Consider the following 15,432-nt stretch of genomic DNA (forward strand, 5'->3'; position numbering starts at 1 on the left):
AGTGTCACCAAGTAAAGTTGATGCTACTCCAAAAAAAAGAGTGTAAAGTTGATGCTCTGCTGGAGTACATTTCAGCTCGCAGGTGTTGCGGCTTGCAGGCGAGAATTCTACTCTTACTAGTACTGGTAACAGTTCGGACAAACACTTGTCGGCTTGTGATTATGGCACTTGTCCACCCGAAACTAACAGCCTTCGTTGTTTGAAATGTCTGGTTGACTCGGGCATCGTCGATGCGTGGTAGCGCACTTTCCAAGATTTAGCCTGCGAGATCTGCATTGAAGAGAGAAAGTTTCATTCCATGTACGTACGAGACTTTGCATCCAATCTTTTACACCAAGTGCATACTGGAGTATGCACTAGCGCTGTACTCTGGAGGAGGGAATACTAATGATATGCTGAATAAAACTCTTGACTTTGCACAGCCACAGCGCCTGTAACGTTTTGGCCGGCGACAACTATGAATACAATTGCTGGCAGGGAAATCATAACACACAGCCTCTGTTAAAAAATTGTCCCGTTCCCGTTTGTTACACAACTCAGCATTCTAAAGTTACATGGCTCACCGCTGGACCGACAATCGTACGTACACAGATACATAAAAATGGAGCCTTGACCTAAATCGATAACTTAGAAGACTCGATTGAATAATAAGTTATGGAAAATTGCAAATTATGAAGAAAAATATTACATGACATACACATACACACACGACCAGGATGGAGACTGCTACAACAGGTGAAGCCAGCATGCAGCGCTGCTGCAAAACTGACCCAGGAGGAGCTTCAGCGGCCAAAGTCGCCCATCGCCTTGGTTTGACTTTTTCCGCCACCACCCGAAGACCAACATCAGTGAAATGCGGAGTGTTCTGGTTCGAGCCCCGAGGCACTCAGAAGCTGGCCAGATCCAATGACCTGCTATAGCTGTCCCGTTTAACCTGTCCTGACCGAGGCCGATCTGGCAGCGAGACTGCCTAACCATCAGCTTTCTCATTCAGAATCCACGGGGTCAGCTCAGGTCATAGCATGTGGGTAAGGAGCAAAGCGAATTGTAAATTTGCTCGGCCTTGGGGCGCCTAGATGCAGTTCCTCTGGTGCACTGGTAGAATAGATCAATTAGAAATCTTAGTTTCTCTGCATGAGCATCAGATGTGATCCCCAACTTCAGCCTTGTAATTGGCTCGTCCACTGTCCAGAACGCTTCTAATTCTTTAGTTAGCCTTGGCCTTTGTTTCTTCCTCTGATGAGATAGAATTCAAAAGATGTTACTTCCTATATGTTTACCCGAAACAACAAGCAAATACAAAATATACAAGAGCCAACTTCTGATGTAGAGGTCTTACCTTTATGAGATCATATATTTCTGAATCTGGTAGTCCCTCGTAGGGTATGCGAAGTGTAAGCATCTCGAATATAAAACACCCATATGACCAGATATCCACTTCCTGCATCAAAGCCATATTTAAACGCATCAATACCGCTTTATTTTGGGGTGTTGGTTGGGGCTAGGACTATATCTGATTAGCATAATCTGGTAGGTAGGTAGGGGCCTATTTGCTGATATTAACATAGTTTATCAATTCAAGTGGATCTTGATAATATACTGAAATCCAAGTGGCTTTACACTAACCAATAACATGACAATGCACATTACTGTACACAGGATAGTCAGCAATCAGAGTAATAATCATCACACAGGATACATGGCAATGCACATTACCACACACAAGTATAAATGTTTAAGATTAGCTAATGCAAGCAATGAAGAAAAATTAGTGTTCCAGTAACACATCATGATAATAACTATCAAATATTGGAATTTTCAATCAGAAACATGGCTGAGCTACTCTGTAGTACATACTGTTCAGAGCTATTCAATATGAGTTGAGAAAAAAAAGGACATCGCAATGTTCAAATGAATGCTTACCAGTCCATACTGGGTTTTCTCATGCATGGCCTGAAGAACCTCTGGAGCCATCCAACAAGGTGTCCCAACACAAACATTGGGTGGATATGTGCCAAGGTGAGCTATACAGCATGTATGGGATAGAGAATGCAAAGGAATGGATCTGTCGAAATCAGAGAGTTTGACTACTGGTGTCCCATGACTCCTCTTCGAATCCAAATCAACCAAAACATTCTCGCTTTTTATGTCCCGGTGAATAACTAGCTTCCTGTGCATCTCCAACAAAGCAGAAGCAACTTCTCGAGCAATGTAAAATGCCAGGTCCACAGGTACATGTTTCTTGCCCTCTTTCAGTAGTTTTGTCAAATAGCCCTAATTTGGAAATAAAAGATCCAGTTATCACTGAGAACATCTAAAAAAAGACTTCAACAAATACAAGAAGGCTCATAATGATGAACAAATGAATTTACCTTCAGTGAACCTCCTTTCACATATTCCATTAAAATTACAGACTGCATTATCCTGTACTCCTTATCACTATCATCTTGAACCCATTTAGAAGAAAGTTGGTGACCATATATGTCCACTATGGATCTGTGCTTCCTTAGAGCATTCATCATTCTTACTTCCCCAAGAAGCTTGTATTCAAATTTTTTTACTTCATCATTAGAAGCACGCCGGGTATCTAGGTACCGTATCTGCATTTGAAACCGACGCCAAGTAAATACATGAAACATAGTAAAGGCACCAAAGAAATTTAGAAGGCAAAAAAAATAAACCTTTGCTGCTGCATCAACTGAACCAATTTTGCAGTGGTAGACAGCGCTGGAAGCTGTAGCTTCAATTTCTTTGCATAGTGAGACCGAAGGGAAGGAAGACCGAGGTGTATAGCCTTCATCATCAAGCGCAACGTGCAGTCGACTGAGGGGAACATACCTGAAACCACGTGCACATAATTAGTAACGAAATAATTTTGTAGTCAGGAAGAATCACTGAATAAGCATGTAGCATGTACTTTTGTTTTCAACACCTCCATGAAGCAGCATGATTAAAATTTAAATACTAGATCAGCAGATAAAGCCCCCTAATATCAGGCAAACAAAATAACAAACAAAAGAGTATGCAAGAACAAAGCAATAACTGAAATGAAAGACATAACAAACCATATCATACCAATACAGGGTGATTAGACACGATGTACTAGCATATCCTGACAGCCTGACAGCTACATATCGTACAATATTTCACAATATCCAATCTTGCAATCGCACACATAAGGCATCGGCAATTGGCATTATAAGTTCTCATCTTATTACACATACTATTACAATATTACTGACCTTTTGCAATTTAAGTCATAATAAAGTTAGATAACTTCCTCCGTCCTGGTTTACTAGTCCCCCTCATATTTTGGGTCATACTTTGACCATGATTTTAACTAATAAAATATAAGTTACATGTAGCAAAAATAATATCATTGGAAACTACATCCAAATACGAATCCAAAATAATATTTTTTGGCGACATGCATTAACATTTTGTTGGTCAAATATATGATCAAACTTTAACCCAAAGTACGAGAACTAGTAAACCAGGACGGAGGTAGTACATAGCACATGAATACAGTATAAACTACATATGGCATTTGTGTAGGCCATGTTTTTGACCTGATCACAAAATTGACATAACACTGAAACAGCAGTAACAATATAATGACAATATGACAGAACCAGCATAGTGCAAGTTAGTTGCTACCATAAATTCAAGGTAAAGTGGAGTCAGTATTTTTCCCTATACGATCACAAGGCACTCACCTGCAGAAGTACTCTGGATCCGTCTCTTCCTTTATGTTCGTGGGGTAACACGCATCAACAATCATCCTTACCAAGATATTCCCTTGTCTAATAGGGACAACATTCCAAGCATGAGGCGTGTAGTCAAGATGCCCCCTCACAAGCTCACAAGGAATTGGAGGGTCCGCCCGGTCACACAAATACTGCAATAGATAAGGTAGCCATGTCAAAGCCTCAACTGATAAACATAAAACATAAGTCAGATAACAGAACAACAAGGTACCTTCATTAGGACAGCTCGGTGCCTGCAAACACCAAACTGCAATGCCCCTATTGGTACAATGCCTGAATTATTCCTTTCCTTAATGATGTGTATTGATTTATCACAGAGACCAGTAAAATTGAAGTGCCCGGGAGGGGTACTGGCTTGTTTTGATGCTTCATTGCTATCACACATGCTACCGGCAGCACAAGTACAAATGAATGGTTGCTCCTTCCTCAAGCTAACAATAGCTCCCCGTGTTCTCCTCAGAGAAGCACTTCGATCACAACCTCCAAAACAGTCAGAGACAAACAAAGCAAGAACTGATGCCCTTAGCAAGTCCTGACCTGCATCTTCATCTGTTTCGGAATAACTTGGCCTCTTCAAACTGGATAACAACAGTTGTGCTGAAGAAGCAATTGCGTCCAATTCTTCATCTTGTTCTCTTAAGATAAAGAAGCAAAAAAAAAGTTAGGCAGATTGCAAACATATCCTATGCTCTCAGATAGACCAATCAGAAAGAGCATACAGCATATAAAAAAGCAAATTACCAAACAACGGATAGGAATGTGCACTGACCTGTCCAAAAGAATAACTTCACGCGCATACAGTCCGAGACTCCGTTCGTACTCCTCTAATGGCATGAACGGCATATCTCGCCCCGCGTCATAAAATCCATCCGGTAAATGGTCATCTATGCTGCAAAATGACTCCACGCTGTACTTATAGGATAACTTCGAGGATTCATCAATTGGTCTTGGGCATTTGCTGGGTTTGGGATTATTGTCCATATCAGGATGCCTTTTAGATTTCAGTGTAAGCTTAGATGCCTCTGAAGTGTTCTCTTCAACAACTTCAACTGCATTGCGGGTTGATGAAGCGGTATCCTCAAGTTCATTTTCAATACTGCCCAAACAAGCTGGATCGGTGCTGATACCAGAATTGTTGTCATGACAACTTCTCATATTTATTCCAGTTTTTCCATCGCCATATTGGTCCTGAAGCATCATGCCACTATCTTTTATAAGCCCATCTGAGTCATAATCGATTATGCAAGATAGGTCTTCAGATATAGAACTTGTTTCTTTCAAATCCTGTGCTGAACTTTCTTCAACAATGTCTTTCATCACTGGCCTGTTTTCCATATCATCTTCAGTCATGTTCACAGCCATTTCATCAATGTCATTTTCACAAAGCCTGCTCCTGCTGGACTCCAAACGCTCGTGGCGAGCCTGCTGTTGCAGGCAATCCCGTCGCTTCCAGCCCTTCTTCATTTTCTGTGCGGTATGAGCTTTTAAATTGGGGGAAATATCTGTGGGTGAGCATGAGAGCACGCCATTGCAAGCATGACTTGCAGGTCTAGGTTCTGCTGATCTGTTTATGTTTGCGATACCTAGACGTTGTAGCTTGTCACTCTTCAAAGGAATTTCACCATTTTCCCTCATGTCACAGCATACCCAAGAGGGTATCATAAAAGAATGGGAAATCCTATTAAACTTGAAGATAGAAAAAGAAAACTATCAGGATCTGATATTTTAATTTCTAAGCATAAATAGAAGACATAAGAAAACATCCACAATACAATCATCAATAGAATTGATGAGTAAGTCATATAGTATCTCATGAAAAAAGTTAGTAAGAAAATGAATGGCTAATATTAACACCTCCACAACTTCTCTCTCTGGCAAACCACCCCCCATGCAAGTGTTGTTCTGCTTGCCAACACCCTCCTTCCCCTAATTTTCATTACATTTAGAAAGATCGCATGTTGATTCGATTATAATCATTTTCCTCAAAAATGACACACTAATCTCACTCCAAGTATAATTGTTAATCAGGTCCTGACAAATGTTGAATGTTTTGTTCCAGAAGTGAATGAATGCCATAGAATAAGCACCAAAATGACAAATGACAAATATAAACAAGACAACAAAGATCAGAATCAACACTGCTGAAGATAATGTAAATTATGTCAACATGATCAAGACATAGCAATAATTAGGAACAGGTGGAAAGCAAAACTTCTGATGGGAACATACCTGAAGATTAAGATACTGCAGTGTAAGCATAGAGACTAGTTCAACTGATCCAAGGGATGTCAATCTATTGTTCGATAAGTCAAGGCTTTCAAGACATCTCAAAGAAGAGATCCCTGATGGTAAATCTACCAACTTATTATTAGTCACTTTGAGGAATTTCAGGGCCCGCAACTCGGTTATCCAGTTAGGCAAGTTCTTCAGCTTGTTGAAAGACAGATCAAGTTCTTGGAGCTTCCTGAGGGAACCAATCTCAGGGGGGAGGAACCTAAAGATATTTAAAAAGGAATGTGAAACCGCCATTTTTTTCAGGGAACAATTGAAATAAATAAGTCAATATAGCATAAAATAGAAATAATCATCAGGAACACCATACAAGTTCCCTATATTTGGTTCAAGTGTCCAAAGTTGACAAAAATTCTAATAGCCTCTTAAGAGGTGCATACCACATACCACATCAGTATCGGCATTTTTTTCATTGTTCCACATATCAGCCAGTTAATCGGCATCTTGGTCAGTTAATCGCTACTCGGACACCTCCAGATATGAAAGGCCCTATTCGTGCCATTAACTGCTTGGGGTAATTTATCGGTCTGGGCCGATTAACTGCTAGGGAATTTTTGGCCCAAAAATGGCCCGTTCCCTCCCTTCTTTCACAGCTGTGCGGGCATTAGGTTAGACAACCCCCTCCCTTCTCCCACTCGTGGAAGAGCAGCTGCTGCAGCCGTCCCATCCCTGAGCAGCTCCCGCCGGCTCCGTCCCCTACCCGAGCAGAAGCCGGCGCAGGCCAATCCCTGGTCCCCTCCCTGAGCAGCCCCTAACGAGCTGTCGGCTCCGCCCCCTCCCTGAGCAGCCCATGACAGGTTGTCGGCTCCGTCCCCTCCCTGAGCAGCAACCGGCTTCGTCCCCTCCCCAAGCAGTCGCCGGCGCTGTCCCCTCCCCGGGCAGCCAGCATTCCCTCCCGAGATGCTTCATCGTCTGCTCCTCCTATCCATGGTGTCCCCAGGCAGCAAGTAAACTCAGTTCTCTCCTCTGTGTTGTACTTCTGCTGCTGATTATGCGCCCTGCTACCCTCCTATGTAGTATCTAGACATCTAGTATGTGCTGATGTGGTGCATTTGGCATTTGTAGCAATCTACGGTTGCTTCTACTACAACATGTTGCTATGTAGGCTAGGATATATAGATATGGCCCTAGTAAACCTACGATAAATTCAGTTAATAGGGCGATTCGCCAAACTATCCCTACTCAGCACCCGATCGATATGCTACCAGTTGAGAATTTTGCTACAACTAAATTTAGACCACAAAATCGTTTAATCATCATTCAATCAGTTAATAGGGCGATCCGCCAATTTATCCCTACTTAGCACCCGACCGATATGCCACCAGTTGAGAGTTTTGCTACAACTAAATTTAGACCACAAAATCATTTAATCATCATTCAAGCATTTGAACTTTTAAACATCTGCACTAACCATCAGATCAGTACATCTTCAGTGTTGAGACAAAGTAACTTGGCTACAACAACCATTTATAATCAAACTGCATAACAAAGTTGACAAATGCCCCTGCACTGCCAAACTAGGGAAACAGATTCAGAACAGCTAGTTAAAGTAAGGTGGGTAAACTGAATGCTCCTACAAACACCAATGACCTCTATAAACTACTGTAGAGGCATAGCAAATATTGCAGGCATAATGGTAGCAGCTAATGTGCAGGTTATAAAACTTCAAAGTAGCCACAACAAACAATTCAACCTGATTTAACACATGGCAAAAGCATCATGGTTGCAGAAGCTATTGGACAGTGGGCATGGAAAAATTGCACCAGACCAGCATATATAGATTTATAATTACAGTAGATGCTAGTCTGGCTAAAGGTTTCTTATACACATCCATTTCTCCTAGGGTCGTGCTACTGAAATAAACATAAAATGGCACTAGAAAACACACCAAAAAAAGCAAGCTTACGCTGCAAATCACAGATGGAACACTAGCATTTGGCTGAATAGACACGAGAACAGTAAATTAACCATAAGCAATTTGGCGCACTGTAGCAAAATTAGCAGTAGGCAGGCGGGCAGAGCTGTCAATTGAGGTAGTGGTGTTGTGCAGCATACCTGATGGAGAAGTGGCAGATGGTGAGCTTGGTGAGGCACTTGAGGCCGGCGATCTCGACGAGTATGGAGCAGGCGGAGGGCCTGGGCGGCACCATGGAGAGCTCGAGCTCCCTGAGCGCCCGCATCCGCCGGAGCACGGCCCCGGAGACCCTGGGCGCGGAGACCTTGAGCTGGAGGCTATGGAGCCCGTCCAGGTCCCCGGCCTCCGGGGGCAGCACCTCGACGTCGTTGCCGAAGAACTTGAGCGCCCTGAGCCCCCCGCGGCACTCGCCGATGGAGCGCGGGACCAGGTTGTAGGCGTTGCGGTAGATGTAGAGCTCGCCGCCGCGGAGCGCAGCGGGCGGCGGCGAGAAGGGGGCGAGGTCCCACGTGTTGCCGGCGACGTCGGCGGCGTCGGATCCGCGCGGCGGGAGGCCGCCGCCGTCGGGGTCCGGCGCGGCGGGGTCCATGCGGGAGCCACCGTCGGCCGCGGGGTTTTGGGGCGGCGCGGCGCGCCGCGGCCTAGGGTTTCGTACGGGGGGCGGGGAGAGAGTGTGAACGGGGGAGGGGAAAAGAGAGAGAGGAGGAGGGGGGGGAGCGTATAAGTTAAGCTATACTAAAGCTGAGATTTGGACCGGGTTCTGATTAGTTTCTGTCTCGAGGGGTAAATTGGAAGGCGGCCACGCGGTCACCCCGCGCTCTCCGGGAAGACGAAGCTGGTGCGGCTCGGACGGGGTCGGGGTCAGGCTCGGGGTCGGGTGCGGTCCAGGTCGGGGTCAGGCTCGGGTGCGGTCGCGGTCCGCGTTGGGGTCGGACCCGAGCCTGTGTGTTCAAGGGCTCAAGGCCCACTTTGAAAGAGGCCCAGTCACCTTCCAAGGTTTTTGGTTGATCCACATCGCTCCAGTCTCCGGCTCTCGCCGCCGGCCACCCCTCCCCGTCCTCCTCTACTCCGCTTCCCGCCGGCAGGAGCGACTCCTTCTGCCGCTTGCCTCGGGCCGTGCTTCGGAGATGCCGGCGACGGAGGAGGAAGGCGCGGCGGCGGCGGCGGAGGAGGAGGAGGCGTACGAGCAGGAGGACGGGGACGGGGAGGAGTACGACGAGGATGAGGAGGAGGGGTACGAGTTCGGCGACGCGGCGGACGCGGCGCAGTGCGTGGAGATGGCGGAGCGGGGGCCCGGCGGCGCCGTGGCCACCGTCAGCATCCGGGACTTCGAGGCCCTGGCGGCGCTGTCGCGCAAGCGGAAGGCCCTCCCCGAGGAGCCGCCGCAGGGGGACGAGCCCTCCAAGCGGAGGAGGCAGCAGGGCGAGCTCTCCGAGGCGGAGTCGGCGAACCTCTTCGACCAGCTGATGGAGGGGTTCGGCCTCCGGCGGAAGAAGCGGCGGCGGTCCAAGGACGGCAAGAGGAAGGGGCGGGCGAGAGGGCGGAGGAACCGGTGCAGCCCCGAGGTCATCAAGAAGCTGGGCGACGCCACCCTGCTCTTCACGGAGAACAGGTTCAAGGAGGCCATCCCCATCCTGCACGAGATCGTCCGGATCGCGCCCAACCTGCCCAACTCGTACAACCTGCTCGGCAGCATCTACAAGGAGAACGGCGAGATCGACAAGGCCATCAACTTCGTGATGCTGGCCGCCTACGTCTCGCCGAAGGACGTGTCGCTGTGGAAGAAGCTCATCGACCTGGCTCTGAAGAAGGAAGATGCTGCTCTGGCAAGACACTGTGTTATCAAGGCAATGAGGGCTGATCCGGAGGATGTGGGGCTCAAGTTTGATTGCGCGAACATATATCGCACCCTAGGCGACTGTCACAAAGCCGCGGAGATATACGAGCAGATTGTCGGGATCCATCCTTCCAACACCGTCGCCCGTAGAGCGGCAGCACAGATGTACAGAGACTCTGGTCAAATTGATAAGGCTATTGATTTGTTGGAGGATTTTATCAATGCTCAAACTTCAAACATCGACTGGGGTCTTCTTGATTTACTGATATCCCTTCATCTGAGAAATGATGCCCATGGTGAAGCTCTTAGGCAGATCAAGAAGGCACAGCTGGTGTTGGGATCTGGACACAAATTACCAGTACGATTGCAGGCAAAAGCAGTAATCTGCCATGCTTATCTTGGAGATATGAAACATGCTGAGGTGTTCCTTCAGGATGTGCATCTGGGGCGTTCAAAAGAGAATGCTGATATGGTTAAGGAGGTCGCCAGCACTCTTCAAAGTTTGGGGCAGTATGAGTATGCACTAAAATTTTACTCGGTTATGGAAGACGTTGCTGTTCACAATGATGGTAGTTCATATGTGGAAGCTGCTCGATGCTACATGGTAATGGGGGAGAAAGAAAAGGCTATCCCTTACCTCTATAAAGCTTTAGAAGGGATGGAGGACAATGTCGATGTACGGATAACCTTATCTTCTCTTCTCGTTGACGAGGATAAGAGTGATAAAGCTATCACTGTGCTTTCTCCTCCTCCTGAAAATCCAGAGTTGCAGTCCGCTGATATCCCGGATCATCAGAAACCTTGGTGGCTTCATGGGGAAGTAAAGATGCAGCTTGCCAAACTTTATTACAACAAAGGCATGATGGAGAAATTTGTGGAAACCATTTTTCTTCCCATTCTCGAGACACTGGATATCGAGTATGCTAATAGAAAGGTCAAGATGAATAGAAAGCTTACAAATGATGTTCTGCAGGAAAGAACTAAAGTGCTGGGGGAAGCGCGTCAAGACAGCGTATTTCAAGGATGCAGGCCTATAGCATCGACTGCAGAGTTAGTGAAGGCAAACAGAGCAAGGAAATTGCTAGAAAAAAGGGCAGCAGAGTCAAATGAAGATACAATAAGAGATGATACACGTAGAGCAAAGCAGAAACCTCCTCTTCCTGGTCTGCTGACAAATGTGGAGAACCATCAGCTTGTGTTAGATCTCTGTCGAACACTGACTTTGCTTCAGCGATACTTTGAGGCGCTGCAAATTATCAATCATGCTCTTAAACTTGGAAATGACCCCCTCTCTGATGACATCAAGGAGGAACTCCGGTCCTTGGGTGCTGAAATAGCATACAGAGCTCCAGATCCCAGTCCTGGTTTTGATTATGTCCGTTATGTAGTTCACAAGCACCCGCAATCCATCTCCGCATGGAACTCCTACTACAAAGTAACATCAAGAGCAGAAGAGAAAGGTCATTTTAAGTTTCTTCTTCGGGCAAGAAGGGATCCCAAGTGTGTGCCCCCTAAAATCATATCTGGGCATCGATTTACTGCTATCAGTCAACACCAGTCCGCTGTTCGGGATTATCTGGAGGCATACAAGCTGGACCCGGAGAATCCTCTAATCAATCTCTGTGTTGGTTCGTCCTTGATCAACCTCTCCCTGGGCTTCAGGCTACAGAACAAGAACCAGTGCATCGTCCAGGCGTTTGCGTTCCTCTACAAGTGCCTGCGCATCGGCAGCAACAGGCAGGAGGCCCTGTACAACATCGCCCGGGCGTACCACCATGTCGGCCTCAAAACCCTGGCGGTCATCTACTACGAGAAGGTTTTAGCCATGGAGGTGGAAGATCACCCCATACCTAAGCTTCCATTCGAGGATTTACATGAGCACCAGGATTTCAGGCCTGGCTACTGCGATCTCCGAAGAGAGGCTGCATTCAATCTGCATCTGATCTACAAGGAAAGCGGAGCAACTGATCTGGCGAGGAGGATCCTCAAGACCTACTGTTCTATTTAGGAATTGGTCGTTTATTTATACTATATACAACTACTTGGCCCTGTCTATGTGGATACTGCTACGCAGCATTTCCATATAATCGTGAAGGCAGGCGATTTTTCATAGTGGAGTCCAAAAGAGATTCTAGACTTTGAAATGGTTCTCCTCCCAGGTTTTGTCACACTGGTTTTGGAATGATAATATGCCTGTTTCTTCCAATTTGATCATGAAACAAAATGGATGGAAATCATTTACACCCTGATTGGATCATCGTTTCAGAGCGATATACACTTGTAAAATATACAGACCTCCATCCGTCGATCTTTTTCCAGGCGGAAATCACATTGTGGCCTGTGAAATACACCTGCAAAGTAATTACGGATGTAAAATGTTACACCCATACCAAGCGGAGCCTTACTGTACAACATAGAGTACATGAAAAACTGCCTGAAGCAAAAACACTAGCTACAAGCTAGTAACACGATACAAAAGACAAAACAAACTAAGCCTTCACTGAACTTTATTTATTGAGACATATATAGGGGGGACTGATAAATCTCTACCACCAGGTGGTGGCATCAGAGTTTCTTCGAGTATCGGTAAACTTACAGCAGTATCATTACCCATCAGACAGTACATTTATTGAAACAGCATTGTCTAGAGCGTTGTAAACTGCTCAAAAATAAAATGCGGTGTCTCAGCGATTCAGTGTCAAGATTGGCAGTTTACAACAAGGGTCATCAAGCTAGAAGTGGTTAGACCAATCAGCAGCACTACCGACGCGAGGGATCCCCGAGTCCTTCTTGGCCTCGCTGTCGACCTTGAAGGTGGAGCCGCACATCTGGCCCTGGCTGTCCACACGTGGCACGGCCTTCAGCTCGTTCAGCGGGTGCTCGAAGCTCTGCAGCCCTCCAGATGTGGTGTAGAAGCAGCCTGATGATCAACGAAAATGCAGTGTCAAGATGATGAGTACCGCAGCTGAATTATAGGGATACAAACAAAGATGAGATGGGTGAAGTGTGGCAACGCTGCTCTTTGTAGTGTACCTTTGGGGAATGGCGCGAATGAGTTTCCACAGCCTGCCTTGAGAAGCTCATTGTCGTCAGAGAACACAAGGTGGTCTTCAGAGTCGACGCCCCAGAAGAAGGGGATACTGCCATCAGCATCCTGTTCAAGAAAAGCGGTTGCAACTCAAAACCATATTCAACTACAGGTTAAAATTTTACATCCTTTGAGAAGAGAGATGATCTACTCACAGCAGCGACGAAGGTGGATTTCGACACAGTGTCGTACAGGATGAAAGCGAACCTTCCACTGAGATCTCTCACGACCTGGCTGGCTGGGAGCGGGCCCCTGTCCCGGAGGGTTCTGTAGGCCTCAATCAGGATGGTAACTTCATTTGCTGTCTTGCTCAGACCATAGTGTTGCTTCAGGTTGCCAATGTTCTCAACATGTCCTTGGAACAGGCAAAATATGTCATTCACAGAACCAAACATCCTGGATACGAGCACAAAGCCAAAAATAGAGTCAGGTTAACACAATTCAGGTAACCAGGTAGAAAAATAATTCTCAGGAGCACTAGTCGGTTAGAAAAAAATAATCCACGTTACTGCTATTTGTTGGAATTACCACATGCCTAAATAGACACACTATCATGTGAAACATTTTCTTCAAAAGCAACAAAACAATGTTACTTGAGTCACATCAATGTTCATTATGTTATTCAAGTTGGCAGCCCAATACTCCTGATAGGTTTGACAAGTATGTTGTCAGCAAGCATGATATTTAAGTTAAAAGTTATCGAAAAAAAAGTAAAAGTTGCTTCCCTATCGAAAGAAAAATTGTTCTTCACTTATGAGTATTTTTTGCTATCATCTTCACTTATGAGTTAGTTTATAATGGGGGGCAGCTCCCGAGTGGTATGCGTGTTCGTTGCACATGACATGTTGCTATCGAATAAAAAAGAGCAATAGTCACCACCATCACCGGTGGGCTGACAAGGAACAGTTGATTAATTAACAAGTATCAAGGTAAGATGGACATGTGCATTGTATCAGAAACTTCAATGTTACTTCCCTTCTTCATGACGAATCTTTAAGACACGGATGCAAAAACATAGTGTAGGGAAAAAATATGGCATATTATATCTACATAAAGGGTTCAGGCAAGACTCCACCTCCTCACATCACGAGATTTGTTTGAATCTCTTCACGCTGGATCAAAATCATCGGTGTTGGATAACATGATTGGACCCAGAATACCAGTGTGAAGTTTCAACTTTGAACAGCAGGAATCAAGACAAAAGTATCAGTCTCAACAGCTCGAATGGTAAGCTGGATCTTGACTGTTTAAACGCACAACATTCAGAAATATTCACAACCTTGGGCTAGAGGTAAGCCGCCACAGCAAAATTTCAGTACATGATGCGACGATCCTATGCCTTCTCTCTAACTGGAATGATGCATTTCGCTAAATTGTTTCTCTGGGTGCCACTAAGCAAGCCCAGCTATGAACAGGTTCCCCAATCTACGAGCCTACTAAAACGATCAAATAAAGGACTACTACTCCAGTTAAGCCGTTCCTAATTTGGACAGGATCTGAACATATACGAAACAATGATTAAATTCAACAACCCGTCATAATGGTGCTGTCACATAACTTATGTTGCAGATCTGAAGAAGAGTCTGGCCTAGAATTTACGCTGCGGAGCCCCCAACTACAGACTAGAAATCGCCGGAAAGCTCCAAAACCAGCACGCCACTGAAAGCTACATCTGTGGCTGGCCTGGCCCGGAGAAACCAAACGAGAAAGGGAGATCTCCGCAGGCTCCAAACGGGAACCTCCAAAGTCCCAGCGAAGCGATCACATCACCGGATCAAGCGCAGTGAAGGCGTCAACACGGCGCAGCTTTCGCATCACCCGACAGCACTACAGGCACCGGCTTACTCGTGGTATTATTGAGCAAGACTAGCGGATAACGGAGCCGTACCTGGGGACGAGGGGGTTCTTGTTGGCCGAGGAGTAGGCGAGGGCGCCGGCGGCGCCGAGGCTGACGGTGACCGCGGCGTCGTTGGCGGCGGCGAAGCCCTTCATGAGCGCGGCCGCGCCGCCGCCCCCTGCCGCCGCACCTCCGGCCGCCGGCGGGCTGCGGAGGCCCTCCGGGCACTTGGCCACCGTCTGGTCGAACACGGCCAGCATCTCGGCGCGGCGGTGGTCACCTCTCCGATCTCTCCTCTCTTTCCGTGCGCTGAGGCTGTGCTGTCCCCGTCTGCTTTGTCTGCGTGCTGCGGTGTGATCGATCTCACGGCGACGCTGAATGGCCACCGCAAGTCAACTGATATAGGGCGCTCGGTTTCCCGTTTTGCCCCTTGGTCGGTCGGTTGGTGGGAAATTCCCGGGGCTTTTCTCGTGGCCGCCAATGGTTTTCGTGTCTCGGTATCCGTTTTTTTCTCTACGTGGAGTATAAATAAACCGTATAAAATCCAGAAAAAATCGCAGGGGATGCAAAAAGTTGGCCGTTTATTATCTGTAGATTATCTTGCTGTGTCCGAGGGTAGTTTGGTAATTTGGGTACATATAATAACTGTCCTAGTCCCTGTGGGGTCTTATCCATTTTTTTCTGGTTGATTGATTG

General features: G+C 46.4%; 3 protein-coding genes across 3 annotated transcripts; 1 reads left to right on the top strand and 2 right to left on the bottom strand.

Moving 5' to 3' along the window:
- Positions 1-471: 471 nt before the first annotated feature.
- LOC123122791 (uncharacterized) lies at positions 472-8,659 on the bottom strand. Its single transcript, XM_044543129.1, has 10 exons — positions 8,115-8,659; positions 5,997-6,261; positions 4,537-5,453; positions 3,979-4,402; positions 3,717-3,898; positions 2,682-2,838; positions 2,373-2,600; positions 1,924-2,274; positions 1,340-1,441; positions 472-1,236 (listed from the first exon to the last, which is right to left on the bottom strand). The coding sequence occupies exons 1-10, from the start codon at positions 8,561-8,563 to the stop codon at positions 1,006-1,008; spliced, it is 3,306 nt and encodes a 1,101-aa protein (XP_044399064.1). The 5' UTR covers positions 8,564-8,659; the 3' UTR covers positions 472-1,005.
- A 288-nt stretch (positions 8,660-8,947) lies between these two features.
- On the top strand, positions 8,948-12,030 carry LOC123122792 (general transcription factor 3C polypeptide 3). The gene has a single exon (XM_044543130.1). The coding sequence runs from the start codon at positions 9,102-9,104 to the stop codon at positions 11,817-11,819; it is 2,718 nt and encodes a 905-aa protein (XP_044399065.1). The 5' UTR covers positions 8,948-9,101; the 3' UTR covers positions 11,820-12,030.
- Positions 12,031-12,293: 263 nt separating this feature from the next.
- On the bottom strand, positions 12,294-15,106 carry LOC123122793 (uncharacterized; the record flags this gene model as incomplete). Its single annotated transcript, XM_044543131.1, is given in 4 exon segments — positions 12,294-12,731; positions 12,845-12,965; positions 13,055-13,295; positions 14,788-15,106. Coding segments are annotated over 4 exon segments (869 nt in total), but the record flags the coding sequence as incomplete, so codon positions are not given.
- Between the last annotated feature and the right edge of the window lie 326 nt (positions 15,107-15,432).

This window comes from Triticum aestivum, chromosome 5D (genome assembly GCF_018294505.1).
Source record: "Triticum aestivum cultivar Chinese Spring chromosome 5D, IWGSC CS RefSeq v2.1, whole genome shotgun sequence".
Taxonomy (NCBI): domain Eukaryota; kingdom Viridiplantae; phylum Streptophyta; class Magnoliopsida; order Poales; family Poaceae; genus Triticum; species Triticum aestivum.